This window comes from Falco biarmicus, chromosome 14, assembly GCF_023638135.1.
Source record: "Falco biarmicus isolate bFalBia1 chromosome 14, bFalBia1.pri, whole genome shotgun sequence".
Taxonomy (NCBI): domain Eukaryota; kingdom Metazoa; phylum Chordata; class Aves; order Falconiformes; family Falconidae; genus Falco; species Falco biarmicus.
This window is the reverse complement of record NC_079301.1, coordinates 3896518-3911582: the sequence shown is the minus strand read 5'-3', so window position 1 is coordinate 3911582 and position 15065 is coordinate 3896518. Positions and strand designations below refer to the sequence as shown.

The 15065-nt window shown below is 39.4% G+C and overlaps 1 protein-coding gene across 3 annotated transcripts in view; it reads right to left on the bottom strand.

Annotated features, from left to right (window-relative positions):
• Positions 1 to 3140: 3140 nt before the first annotated feature.
• KLHL4 (kelch like family member 4) overlaps positions 3141 to 15065 on the bottom strand; it is a 95050-nt gene continuing 83125 nt past the window's right edge. For all 3 annotated transcript variants that reach the window (XM_056359861.1, XM_056359862.1, XM_056359860.1), the window contains 5 exons: positions 13813 to 14037; positions 11757 to 11919; positions 9262 to 9474; positions 7504 to 7675; positions 3141 to 5712 (listed from right to left, as the gene is read on the bottom strand). In XM_056359861.1, the coding sequence (XP_056215836.1) occupies positions 5653 to 5712; positions 7504 to 7675; positions 9262 to 9474; positions 11757 to 11919; positions 13813 to 14037 (833 nt within the window). In that variant the 3' untranslated portion in view covers positions 3141 to 5652. The remainder of the gene's footprint in view (positions 5713 to 7503; positions 7676 to 9261; positions 9475 to 11756; positions 11920 to 13812; positions 14038 to 15065) is intronic.

The window sequence follows — 15065 nt, the reverse complement described above, 5'->3', positions numbered from 1 at the left end:
GTGGTTTTTTTAATATATATTTTTTTCTGCCTACATTTAAAGAAGGAGAGAATGTGAGAGTCTGCCTCTCCAATGGGTCAGGGAATGCCACTTAAATTACAGGCACAAGAAGAGATAACGGACAGTAAATATAAGATGGAGAAAATCCTGCCTTGAAAAGCCAAAATTCTTAGTCACCTAGCTGATCTTTTGGTTTTGTATCCAAATGCACAGGGTCTTGCCCAAAACTAGCCTATTCTTCATACCCACTCCCTGTTCTTCAACACTTTTTGTAACTTTGAAAATGCAGAAATAGTTTGGGTTAAACTTCAGTGTGTTTTCTGTAAATTGAGACTTTTTTGACATTGAGTTTGATTGAAACAGATTCATTTTCTCAACGAAAAGGACAAGTGGAATGGAAAATGTCTTGTTTTAAACTTCCTGCTGCAGTAACATGCAAACACTTTCAGATGTAGTTTTTCTATTAAGTATAAAATATTAATCTATATTCAAAATACCATATTTAAAAGATCATTCCTGGACAGTCTTACCCAAATAAGTTGCCCAAGCAAAAAGTGGGGGATATATTTTCTTCTTAGTCATATATGGTTGGCTTGTTAAAATCTGGATAGTGTGAAGTTAGTGTCGTCCTCTTCGGAACGCTCCATAAATATGATTATTCATGCACAAGAGAATAGAGTTTTTATTTTTTTTTGCATATGTAGAATTGTGATGGAGGAAAAAAAAGTCCTCAGGGAGGTGGGAATGAGCAAGAAAAGGTGTGTAACCTTTAATGACTCCATGTGCGAACGGTGCAGCAGAGCTTTAATGAAGAGAGAGACATGATAGTGGTGAAGATACATAGAGATATCATAATGGTTAAGCTCAGCCTTCAGTCTTGCGCAGAATTGCTTTCACAGGGGCAGTGGTATCCTTGCTTCCCATAGATCACATTATAAAAATACAGTTGCTGGTCCATTTCATGTAAAGATTATCACCCAGTCTAAAGAAGAGTAAGGTGCTTTAAGGGCCAGAGCTTAAAAAGAAAGAAAACACAATGATTTGGGCAAAAAAAAAGAAAAGAAAAAAGAAATAGCACAAATAATAATCATTCTGCCAGTGAAAGTCCTGATGAAAAGCACTGAGCAGTCCAAGGTCAGAGATAAGAGAGGATGGCTCCCTCCCACGCCCTGCTGGCGAGCCAGCTGGACGTGCAGCTGTCAGAGCACCTAACAAGCAAAGATGTTACTTAACTATTGCACCTACTCATGTTTGGAGAAACAGAGGAAATGTGAAGGGATGACACCTCATCAGAGAATATCTCTAGTGTTTCCTTTCACCTAATAATGTCTAAACATCTCCAAATTCTCTCCAGTTTGCTTTTCTTCTCTCTTCCTGTTAGGTGTCCAGTTTCCTTTTGTGAATTGCTGGTTTCCTTTCACATGAATTTTCACTGCTGCACAAATAATGTGGAAGAAAAAAACCCCTAAACCAAACTTTAGTACTAAAAACACTGAGGTACTGCTTTCTCTAGAAAATTAAATTGTGCTATTTTATTGCTTAAATTCAAGTACCAGCTCAAATTTTATTTTGATGCTTTCTAACACTTAAGATTTTAGTCTCATGGTAATTCTTGTTATGTCATCCTAAAATCAATTATTTAAAAATCAATTCCAGATGTGAGTGTGTAATATTCCTCTTATTCTTTGCAATTTGAAATGAACTTTCATATCAATAGCTCCAAACGGGGTTGCCAGCCTGTGCACGACCTGATTCCGAGCTGTACAGAAGCACATATAAGTATCTTGGAAAGAAATGGAAACTTCATTACTCCTGATTTCCATGGCACCTTAACAGCAGATCTCTCAGTACCACCTCTTCAGACAGAGATTGAAGCTTGAGTTTTCACTCAAGGAGAGGAACATGTAGAATTAGTTGTCCACATGTAGTTTTAAAATCCATTGTTCCTCAGGCTGACCACTTTATAAGGTTGCGTTCAGATTGCCCTCTGACTTCTCTGCTTCCTACCCTTCCCATCTTTTCCCATTTCCCCTTACCCATATTTATCTTCGTGGTATTTCTATAACAAGATACAATCTTAAACTTAGAATTTAAAAAGTGTAATAGTTACCACAGCCTTGCCGTAGGAATTAGTAGACCATCTCATCACACAACACGCATATGCAAATATTCACATACTCTGCCTCCGAGGTTGTGGTTCATGGTAGGGAGATTTGTCAAGCTGATAAATGTAGCTGCATGGTGCCAGCTAAAAGAATGCAACAATTTTTCTTTCTTACACTATGTTTTAAATAAGCAAACCTCTTGACACAATTTCTTCATAGAACAGTAAAGAAATACATAAAGTGTAATTTTCTTCTAATACTCTTTTTGAGACTATATTAAACTGGAAATGGTAGTATATTTAAAGATAACTTTAAGAGGATTGCTTCTATCTAGATGTTTATTCTAGGTGTCTCATGCCTTGTTTACTGATAAAGCATTTCATAAAATTTGCAAGCTGAAGGAGGGGACAAAGGCAGGGGAATTCTGTCATCTCTGCAGTTCTAACCTTTGCAAGCCATGCAGCTCTCAAAGGCTGGCCCTGTGTGTTTGCATTACAGTACTCACCCACAGCTGCTGTTCTTCAAAACTCACCTCTTCTGTGCTCAAGCCTTTATTTTCTTTCATTACTGTAGACTTGATTAGGTTTTTAGATATGGCTTTAGATTTTGTAAACCACACAGCTAAGGCCCCACGCCTGCTTTCTCTCACTTGAGGCTGTGTGCCACCTTTTACCCCAAGCAAATTTCAAATTCCATGCAGAGGCTTTATGAGGAAGACCCTTTGCTACTGGCAGTTTACCGGTGTTTACTCTGATGTGCCTCTTGCACTTACGTTCCACATTGTTTGTATAATTTGTATTTTAGAGTTTTAAAAATGGGCATTCAATATTGGTGCTTTCCAAACAAGTGAAATAAGCAAGGTCATACTGGTTGCAGGAAATGGTGATGCGCTGTTATAGAAGAACATGAGAAAAGTGTGATTTAGAGCCTGAATGATGAGAGTAGTGACCCTCTTCCTCTGATCCACACAGGTCTTTATTTATATAAAAAAAGCATACATGGCTGTTGCACAACCAAAGCAGGGATGGACATGAATAGGGAAAAAATGTCAGTATTTTTATTTATAATGTTTAAAAGTACATATTTGATGCAAAAGATGTTCTACGTAGGTGGTGAGGCAGGCTCCCTATAGGACAGGGGAAGAGAGAGAGAAAATTAGCATCTGCTTCATACTCACAAATGTTTTACCATGCAGATTCACTGCCAAGCCTGGTAGTACATCCCCTTGCATTTGCTTCAGATTATTGATTTGGTGGGAAATAAAAATAACTTCCTCTGATGTGAATTCTCTAACCCATGGTCTCTAAACCATAGCTGGTTTAGGGTTTGTTTCCCACTTGCTTGTATCTTTCTGTTGTTTTGTGATGATAGGGTGGTGTTTGATTTGGTTTGGTTTGGTTTGGTTTTGGGGGGGTCCCCTCCACAGAAATGCACACAAAATGAAAACAGTCATGCAATAAAGCTTGTTTCTGGCCCACCAAGCTAGCAAGGGATTTCTGTGTTGGTCTAGAAATTCACAACTAAATGAAGGTAGTTCTTAGCTGATACACTGGTTTTGTTGCATGGTAGCCTCATGTAATGTCCCCAGAAGAAATCATATTAAACTGTACCATGCTCTCAGCCTTCTGAAGGCGATCAGCTCAGGTTTGTCAAAGGCCGGGGGGGAGGGGCAGCACCTTTCGTAGAAAGGGCACCCTGACATGACAGTATTGGTAACTATTTGTGACTCTAAGAAAGAAAAAAAAAATGAACTTCCTCTAAAACCAAGTGCTAGAAGGAAGGTAAATTTTTGTTTATGTGGACCAGATGCAGTAAGGGCTCTAAGACAGGATTTTTTGTTCTTTTAGAGTACAAGAATGGGATTGATACTGCTGTGTTTTCTATTCCTGAAAAAACCACAAAGTTGTTAAAATATAGTCTAAACTTTCTTAGCAGAGAAATTAAAGTTTATTTGAATGTAGCATGCTATATATAAACATAATTGATTTTTAAAGTTAAAAACATTTTTCTTTTATAAATATGCTTATGAGATTTCATCTTTAGAAGCATTCAATAGGATTAATACTATAATTTTTTTTTAAAAATAGCATATTGCTGAATTCTGAAAACACAGTATTCTATGAGGAAAGTTAGTCTATATGTTCAGGGAATTTTCATCTCTGTCCTGAATTTTCTGATACTGACAAAACAACAACATAACAAACACCTAAGCAGATACTCTTCAAATATTGTGCTTTACAGCATGGAATATCTTACATACATTCTTTTTCTAAAATACACTTTCAGCATTTGAAATTATATAAAAGAACCCGAACAAATGAATGCAAAACAAATCAAAACCCTCATTAGAAACTGGCACACAAAAAGAAAATATCATGCATGTGGAATACTTTGTGCTGTTTTCAGGTGATTCTTTTCCCGTTCTTGATTCTTAGCATTCCATTTGTTTCAAATAAAACATAAACATGCTTATATAAATGGTAAATAACATTACACAGTGGATGTGGGTTTTTTCTTATCATATTTCTACTGTACATGAGAGAAAGCTGGTAATCTTCAGCTGAGGTCAAAGACTGTCATATCAATATGATATAAAAATTTCATTTTGTAAGTTATATTCAAGGAGTGTAATTATATAATTGTTTTAAAATGTATATTATGGTGATTATCGCAAGAATAGTCAAATTACTTGAAAGCATACTGACAGATGGTTAGTGGGCAAAGACAAATCCATGAATAAGCTGACACACTGATCAGAATTGAAATATCACCTATCTATGCACTGTGAAAATGATTGCAAATTATATTAGCATTGTGTTTTGACAAAACAGATTTCTTGCTGTTGGCACATACTTAGTAACATAAAGATACCTTAGCCCTACTGTTTCTTAACTTGCACTATTCCATTTAACATACTGCTAAAAGTGGGTATTCTGTTACAGTACTAGTAATACTGGCGGTTGAATAGCAACCACATTCTATGCTTCTTCGATTTGATTGTAAAATTTATTTAGTATTTTATTTTCTGAATATAGAAATGAAGTTACTTCTGCAGAGACTATTCTGTTGCCAGTGATATTTATGGACAAATATTTCCTTTTGTGTAGTTTTCTGTTGAAGGTGTTTCTCTTTTATTTATTTTCATTTGCTTAAAATATAAAAGCTCTTTTTATAAATGTCAGTGTTCCTGCCAACATAGAAAAGAAAAAAGTTTATGAAATCTTATACACCCGTTTACCACTTTACTACTGCATTTTATAAATAACAGATACAATTTTGTAACAAACTGGAACCATTTAAACATATTATTGAATTGTTATGTATTAAGCATAGTAAAATAATTCACTTATGCAAAACTCTCTGATTTTTGTAATGCAGGAAGACACTTTCGTGCTCTAATAGCATAATGGCTTAGAGATAAGTACTCTTTATCACGGAGGGCTGCTAAGATGCGTATAGTCTGTACTGCTTTTGGGAAAGGTTTCTTATCTTCCTGACTCAGTCTTCACGAAACTCCACGCAGTTTAGTTTCACAATATTTATAATCTCAGGGCAACTTCACAACTACAACACATGCTCCAGCTCTCCCAATATTGACAGGAACTTCCTAAAAAAAGGAAAAAAACAAAAGGAAAAGAAAGAGGAAACTTTTAAAGTATATTCCTATGGATAGGACTAGAAGAAGTTATTTGAAGGTTTAAAGGAAAGCAATTTGTTTATTTAAATTAATCTACTGCTAAAAAAGTTAGATTTAATTAGGGCTCTAAAAACAGTTTTGTTTTTTGGGGAAAAGGCTTTAGCAGCCATTGAGAATTGCAGCAGTGCAGGCTGCTGCTGTTACTCCTAAGTTTTGTAAAAAACCTACACATCCCATGTTCCAATCCCACGGACTGTGTAGCTACAAAAGGATCTTGACAGTTTTAAATATTTCCTCTTAGTCTCCGCTGCGGTGGTCATAAACACGAAAACTGGAAAGTGCCTCCAGGAGAGGGCATTGCCGGCAAACACGTCAGCTCTAACAGCAAATGTAGGCACTTCAAGCACAAAATGATCGGTGCAACATGACCCCCTTGGCCGTGCACTGCCTCCAGCCTTTAGGCTGAAAAATTCTGTACAGTTATTTCACAGAAAAGGCAACCAATATTTTATAAAACCTGACTACAGTATTACTGCATCCTAATATATCATTTTTTCACAAAACTGGTGATAATTTTGCGAGACAGTAATTTTTGTTTTGCCCACTACAGTAACACAGGGTGGTGGGGGCTGGACGGAGCCCACCGAGCCCAGCCCGCGGCTGCCCCCGGCCCTCCCAGGGCGCCGCACAGCATGGCCACCGGGCGGGTGGGGACGGCCCCAGCGAAGGAGAACAAAGCTCTTCCTCGTGTCCAGAAGGAGCTTCCCGTGTGGCAGTTTGTGCCCGGTGCCCCTTGTCCTGTCGCTGGGCACCACTGCCGGGAGCCTGGCCCCGTCCCCCTGGCCCCCGCCCTGAAGGCCCCTGGTACCTGTTGGTCAGACCCCCCTCAGCCGCCTCCTCTCCCGGCTGGACAGGCCCAGCTCTCCCAGCCCTCCCTCACCGGGGAGATGCTCCAGCCCCTCATCATCTTCCCAGCCCTGCGCTGGCCCCTCCCAGCAGCTCTCTGGCTCTCCTCAACTGGGGAGCCCAGCACTGGGCCCAGCACCCCAGATGTGCCTCACCAGGGCAGAGCAGGGGGCAGGATCCCCTCCCTCGACCCGCTGGCCACGCTCCTCCCGAGGCACCCAGGGTCCCACTGGCCGCCTGGTCACACTGCTGGCCCATGGGCAACTGGCTGCCCACCAGAGCTCCCAGGCCCCTCTCCGCAGAGCTGCCCCCCAGCAGGGCAGCCACAGCCCATACTGGTGCGTGGGGCTGCCCATCCCCCACCCCCCAGGGGCAGGACCCTACACTCACCTTTGTGGAACTTCATGAGGTTCCTCTGCCCAACCCTCCAGCCTGCCCAGGTCTCGCTGAATGGCAGTGCAGCCTCTGAGGTGTCAGCCGCTCCCAGCTCTGTACCATCAGCAAACCTGCCCAGGGTGCTCTCTGTCCCTCATCCAGGTCACTGACAAACTGAACAGGACTGGACCCAGCACTGACCCCAGGGGAACACCGCAAGCTCCAGGCCTTCAGGTAGTTCACAGCCCTCTGAGCTCTGCCATCCAGCCGGGTCTCAGCCCACCTCACTGCCCACTCACCTAACCCACACTGCCTGGGCTTACCTGCGAGGATGTTGTGGGAGAATGTCAAAAGCCTTGCTGAGGTTAAGGTAAACAACATCCACCACTCTCCCCTCACCCCCTGTCCCATTATTCAGATAGAATTCTTCCTGTCTGCAGGAAAAAATCCTATTATTTGTTAGGCAATTCTTCCTATTACCTCTGTCCACTCGTTATTTTGAGCATCGTAGGACTCCACGGTATCCAGGTACGTATGGCCGTCATAGCCCCCAACAGCATATAATCTGTCCCCCAGAGGACAGATTCCAACAGCATCCCGAGGTACACTCAAGGGGGCCACTGTTGTCCAGGCATCTGTTTTAGGATCATACCTAGGATATTTTACGATCAAAATTAGAAAAATACATTTTAGAAATATATTTCATCTTTGAATTGCTGATACTTGTTTTATTTTCTGTTGTATTGTAGTTCTATTTACACCATGAACTAGTATAGTTACAAGTAATGGGATTAAATATTCAATGTAGCCACTAGAGGGGTCTTCAAGCACATGAAAAATGCCCATATTTTCACTTTTTTATTACAGTCTCTCTATTTCTATCAGATTAAACAACTAATACAGTTTAAAACATAAAATAATGCTGGAGGGAATGATAGCATGGCCACCAATTGACTCAGCAGTTAATTTCAGTATATCCTTCTTTCTCCATTAAGATTTTTTGTTTTCTCTTTTTTGCCAGGACTCATGAGTTCAGAAAATTTCACTGTAGAAGTTAAATATTTCATATAGGTGATGAAAGTTTATAATGCAAAATGTATGGCAGCATTTTACATCAGTGTTGATTTCATTTCGATACGTATTCAGTCAACTTCCAATATAAATTCAAGTGAATTCCAGGGTAGTTCCCACTGTACGCCATCTAACTGAGAACAAAACTTAGCCATCGTTATTCACAACAAGGAGTTGAATACTGGCTCAGTTTCCCTTTCTTGCCCCCAAAGCACACAAGGGTGTCACTATGGGTGCCCAGGGCCCATTGAAGAGCCCGAGTTGCCCCCACTCATCGTGTTCCCCTCTCACCCAGGGCTCAAGTGTTCTCTTCTCCTTCTACACTGTGCCACATGCCACACAGTGGCAAAGCAACATTTGACACACGACACTTTCTGAAAAAGAAATGTCCAGAATTTGCATTTTCTTAAGAACTGTGCTTATCAGTGGAGAATACAGAAATGGGATTAAATAAGGATCAGATAAACAGTATTTTCATTTAAAAAGGTAATTACTTTGAGAAATGGATATAAAACCAGGATTTCACTGCTTGCACTCTGTGCTACCAAAATCGTTAGGCCAACGTATTAATGCACTATTTAGTTCTAAAGTGTGAATTCAAGCTAAAGTAGTTTTCTGCCTGACTTCCTATAGCAACATAGTTTCTTACAGAAACAAGGCTCTTTCTATCAGTTTTCTCCATCAGAAAATGCCTGTGTAGTTACTACTCCTGTTTGATATTCTTCTGTGAATTGTTTGGTATTCTTATGTGAATATCCTGTGATATTTCTTATATTTTTAACCTTTTGGCCAATATCAGCCAAATCATTGGAGGAAGAAACAACTGGGAAGTATTTAGTTCCTACCACCTATGACACAAGTAGCCCAAACCTGGGGTTTGGCACTTGAAAAATCAAAAGGCCACATACTGAATTTGTTTTACTTGTCTTTACTTGGCTCCTGGGCAGCTCAAACAGAAGGGAGAGCGGAAGGAGTTTGACTGTGAGGGTTAATTGTTTTGTTATCACAAGAGTATTGGAAATGTATTCTGCTCAAAATATTATTTCAAAAAGTATATGTATTACAAACATACATTCCAATTGTGAAGAGATTTCCCTTGCTGCTATAAATTATTTTGTACTTCCTTCCTGGAAGGTAAAACAAAAAGGGAAGAAAAAAATTCCTTACCTTTCTACACAGTCGGAAAGCCGAGAGCAGTGGTTGGAAGCAGGTGCATCGTGACCTCCCACAGCATATAAAAACCCATTGTACGTTGCAACACCAACACCACCTCTTCTCTTGGACATCGAAGCACATATACTCCACTTGTTTGTGTGCGGATCGAAACATTCCATGGATTTTAAGCAGGAGCTCCCATCTCGACCACCAACAGCATACAGTCTGGGATAATAACCCACAAGCAGACCAACAATTTCAGTGTGTGCCAGTTGATCAGGTCCCTTTCAAACCCTGGCTATTACTTACTGCCATGAAATTGAATTTACTTAGTGCAACTAATTAGAGACCTATGGACTTGTCCAGAGTAAGTCACCTAAAAATATCATTGATTTGTTTTTTGTTGAATTTTGCTTCAGAAGTGCCTGTTTTTCTCCAGTGACTGCAAAAATTTTTAGACCAATCCTGTATAATGTAACTAGAAAATTCTTGACCACTGTTAGAATAATCCTTTTCTGGCTCACTCTTCTGATGTTTGCGAGTGGAAGACAGGAGAGTTCAGTTGTGCAGTTTGTCACTTGACCCATAAAAAGCTTGAGGATTTGATTTGTTTTTTCATGTCATGCCATTAGATACGGACTAGTTGTTTATACAGCTTTCACAGAGAGAGGAAATCATTGTATAGGCAAACAGATCAGTTGGGATTTTTTGTTTTCCATAACATGTGTGGAAACATGGTAGTGTTTCCCACTCTCTAAGGAAAAGAACAAATATACCATTATTGACTAATGTTTTCAATAGACCATTTACTGGTCAAAAAGTGTTGCTCCACAGAAGCTTAAAAGTTTTTTTCTGGTGGAGCTGAATAGAAAAATAATATGGCATGACTTAGGGAAACAGGAAAAGGAGAAGCATTCTGCTTGGATAGACTGTAGTGCTAGCACTGAATGATGGACGTCTGATCTCGGCTTCCCCTGGTATGCCAGAAATTACATCAGTAGACTAACAGACATGATTTAAGCCAGGCTGGAGACAGCTTCTATCAGGAGTGATTGAGAACAGAGTCAGGATCAGGCTGGATTTCCTCTCTGACAAAGTGGTTTCCTGCATGTTGCTGTGGAAGGTACCAACAGGAGTTTCTGGTGAAGTTTATGCTGAGAACATTTCCTCTAAGATACAGTGGAGACTTGAACAGGCAGTTCTGCCTCTCTTGGACTTTTGAGTTAACAATTAAAATCATGTCAGTTTTGAATGCAAAACCCCAACCTGTATGTGAAGAGGTTTTGCATTTGCAAATATCTGTTTGCTGACATCCTTGTTTCTGCTTTTTATCTTTCTCTTTCTCTGCAATTTAAGAAGTGAACAAGGAAGCCAGTGATAAAGTTTCAGGATAAATGCAGTTGTCTGCCTGCAACTGTAATATTCCCAGCCCCTACAAACTGTCATTGCTAAGAGCTTTCCACAGATTTAAATAAGAAGCTTGGCTCAAGCCATGCTCTGCAACATAACCTGGGGCCTTTTGCAAGGATTTTGTATTTCCAGCACCAGACTATGTTCCTGAAGAAGGAAAACAGAATTCTGCCAGGCATTCATTTACAAATTGTTCTTCCTCGTGCTGAAATATAACTGCTTTCGAATAGGAATGTACAACAAGGTGTAATGCGCTGTTCACTGCAGCTTACACAGTGGATCAATGTATGTGCCTGTTCCCATGTTAAAGTGTTTGAGTGGCTTTAGTGTCTTAGGAGGATGTTTAAATAAGTTTTGAAAATCTTATTGGGAAAAACAATGTACAGTGAACGCATGATCTCAGTGTATTTAAGCAATAGATGAAGGGCAGAATAAATCTAGGTAAGATAAGACTTATAGAAGGCTGTTTATTCCATACGCAGAATAAATCTAGGTAAGATAAGACTTATAGAAGGCTGTTTATTCCATATGCAGAATAAATCTAGGTAAGATAAGACTTATAGAAGGAAGGCTATTTATTCCATACCTAATTATTAGACTTGTCTTCCTTTCATTGAACACACCATATACCTTTAGCTTTTTAAAAATTATTCTCGACTGTGAACTTGTATGTTAAAGTTGTAGATGCATGTGGGAGCTGTAAAATGGCAGAGGATTGAGTGTTTCTGTACATGTTCTTTCACATGGTACTTAGACACAGAGATTTTAAAGTTTAAACATAAACTCGGAATATTTTTTTAAAGTAGCTGACCTAATATACCCAGAAGTTATATTCTAGGTAAAATTCTGATATGCATGTAATAACATTTTCAAATTGCTATAACTTAGAAGGGCTGAAATATGTTTAAAGCATGACTGCAAGTTTGAAAACAGTTTACTACACAACAGAGGAAAAGCCTTTCTTATTTTTGTATATTTTTCTTTGTCTTCTTGAGGTGATTAATTACTATAAGATTGAAAAGAAAATTTAAGGAACTATATTTCCAAGGAAGGAAGCAAATGAAAAAAACCAAAGAGAGTTTTTCCTGTTGACTTACTTGCTATTTAATGCTGCAACCCCTACGGTGCTTCTAGGGGTTGACATGCTAGCAACATAATTCCATTGCCGTGCTTGTGGGTCCCATCTTTCTACGGTGTTAAGGTAACTCCATCCATCATGGCCACCAACAGCATACATTGGTCCTTCAAGCATTGCTACTCCTTAAAAGGCAGAATTTGGGACAAATTACAGTATCTAATAATTTCAGTAACCAATATTGTATTAACTTCATACTTTAATTCCCTGTATGCAGAAAAGCAATTTCAGCAGGTATTAAACTATCTAAAAGCTACCTTGTCATCTGGCAGAATAAGCCAAAGATAAAAAAATACTTCATATACAGTCTTCTTCTGAATAAGCATTGTCTTTTGTCAAAAGGTTAGAGGAAAGTTTCTTTAGTTCTGATTTCTTCTTGGAGGACTTTCATCTCTTCCACTTCTGTTGACCTGTTCTGGAGTAAACTTGAGCCCCTAAATGAGAAGCAATGTTGTTCTTTTAAAGAATGGCAAAGGTTGAGCCTGGCAGTGAAAATATTCCCAGACCAACCACATATTCCAAGGCAGCTGAAGTTCTGTAGTCCTGCCAGCGTGGAGCCTGAGCGGGTGGGTAGCTGCCTGTCCTTACCAGCTAAAGCACCATAACATTTCAATGCCTGTAAGGGGAACACCCTTTTGGATAAGAGCTGGGCTTGTATCTGTAGCCCTTGGGGCACAGAGAGTGAACCTGGCTGTCTGCAAAGCTCTGTGTGGCCGTACCCTGTGTCTCTGTCCCCCTCCATAGAGAAGGGCTTTGGTGCTTCCCCTCTGGGGAGCTGCTGCTGCCGCTGTTTGCTTCATTTGTTAGGTAAGGCAAAATGTTTGAATCTGGCTGCTTAAAAGTTTTCTAAATCTGTCTTTTTCAGGCCTAAATATACATGGCCTGATTTTTTCAAAAGCACTAACTCTCCACTAAATCATATGAAGCTAATAGGAGCTGTAAGTGTAAGGCAGCTGTGCAAACCAGGCTGATGCACAGGTAGAAGCCAAACTTTGAGCAATCAGATTTAGCTCTGTGACCTACTTGCTGGGCAAAACTATGCCCCTGCAGTTGGTAATTGTAAAGACTGCAATGAAAATTATTTAATCTGTTTTATCTTCTTTCCCTTTACCACCTACTAGTATTTGCTTTTATAAATTTGACAGGCTAGCTGGTAAAAATGCTACACTATATATACATTCTCCACAAAGCAGTGGAGCAGGTAATATAGGTCACAAAGGTTTGCTGAAAAATTCTGGATCAATCTTTTTCTATTATTCATTAAAATAAGTATATTCTATGTCATTTGAACTTACCAATGATTTCAAGCAATACCTGTTGCTGTAAACTTAAGAGAAGCCAGCTTTTTCGTAAGAACAGTGATATATAAATCATTCAGAAATCATCATATTCCCTTCCTTGCAGTCTCCCCAACTGTAAGCTTATCCTTATCTTTTTTTAGTTCCAGAAATAAATTCTAGATTTCATATTATTCATTCACTGTGAATAATAGAAAGGTTTATTGTGCAGTAATGACCCATAGATACTAAGTCATGGCAGAACTCTGTAAAACTTATAATTACAACATTAACATTAGCGAAGTTGTACTTATTTCCTTACCACAATGTTTTTTTCAGTGTGGGTAGTTCTCTGATCTGATTTTCAGAGGTGCTCGGTACCTATGGGCTTAACTTAAGTCATAATTTTAAAAAAAGCCAAAGTGAAAATAGTTATTGTATCACAAACATATCTCTCGACCATTAAATTGGATAAAGACTAGATAATTTTCACTGTTGCTTATATTTTGAAATGTTCTAAAATTAAAATTAACTCTGGAAGACCAGTGTAAGTTAGGTGAACACTAATACATATCACTGTCATAAAATTATGGCAATAGGCAACTCTGTCTTTGAAAAATATCTACTACAAATATTGCCACGTGTTATCAAATGTTTCAAAAATTATCTCAACTGTAGTTTTGTCAATGAAAACTCATTTGTATGCAATGCAAGCATTTACAAAGAAAGAGCACCTCTTACCTAGGCCATGTCTGTGTGTTGACATAGGAGGCATTATAGTCCAAACTTTGGTGATAGGGTTGAAACATTCAACGATGTTAGAAGTTTTCAGACCATCTCTTCCTCCCACAATATAGAGCTTGTTGTCAATTACTGCAACTCCAAACTGTAATCGTCTACCATTCATAGTACCAATTTGTATCCAACTATTAGTCCTAAGGTCATATTTTTCAATTGTTGTGGTACCTGTAACAACATAATTATGATGAGATGGCCATGAACTGATCAGTACACAGCAGTCGGTAGCTGGTACAACCCAAAACATTATTAAATTGTAAAATTTTGAAATACTGTCTGTGGAGTTTTAACTGTGGCTCCTTGGTAACTTCAACTATGAAACGTGAACCTAGTAGAGAAAGCTTGCATTAACATTAATTGCATGCATATATAATTGTCAAATCTATGAGAATTAACTGGGGGCAAGAAGATGCAGAACTGAATGCCCTCAAAATTTCAATACTGAAAATTTTAGAGATGAATTAAACCTGTTATTTAAATACCATGAGGGTAGGGGGTTTATGGTTTGAGTTTTGGGGTCTTTTTTAATATCCTTATGAATATGGTACCTCACAACGACGTACACTTTAACCATGTTTGTGCTTAAATCATTAGTGATGATCAAAACCAGAAAATGGGTCCAGGTGTCTGTCTTAGGATTTGGGCACGCCTCTTCATGAATAGTTTGGATGTTTTCCTTGTTATGATGAAGACAGGTAGAAGCCTTAGTTGTGTGTGAGTACACATTTGGTTCCCACAGGTAGCTTCCCTGAGCTTCATCTTTGCAGCAGCCTTGCAGTAACTGCTTGTCTGCTGTAATATATAAGCTGTATTTTCAGTTTTTTCAGGTCACTGAAATTCTAGCCATGCTTTTGCTGCAAGTAATCATAAGGCCCTAGATCTGTGCCATTCAAAACTGACACCTTGCCATGCGCTGGCCCCATCGGTCACTCGTCAGCGGTGATTTCTCCGGTGAGAGCTGATTTAGCACAGTGGGGGGATGGCTGAGTAACGGCCAAGGTAGAAGAGGCAATTGCCAGCTGCAGGTACAGAGCACCCTGGAGGTCAGCCTCACTCAGCTGAAGGCAACCAGCTGAGAAAAGGAGCCGAGTTCCTGCCTGTTCCTCCACTGGGATTTGAGAGGAGAGAAGCAGTATTTTGAGAATTACAATAGGCAGTTAGTGGCTAAAGAATGATTTACAGCAGCAAAACCACCA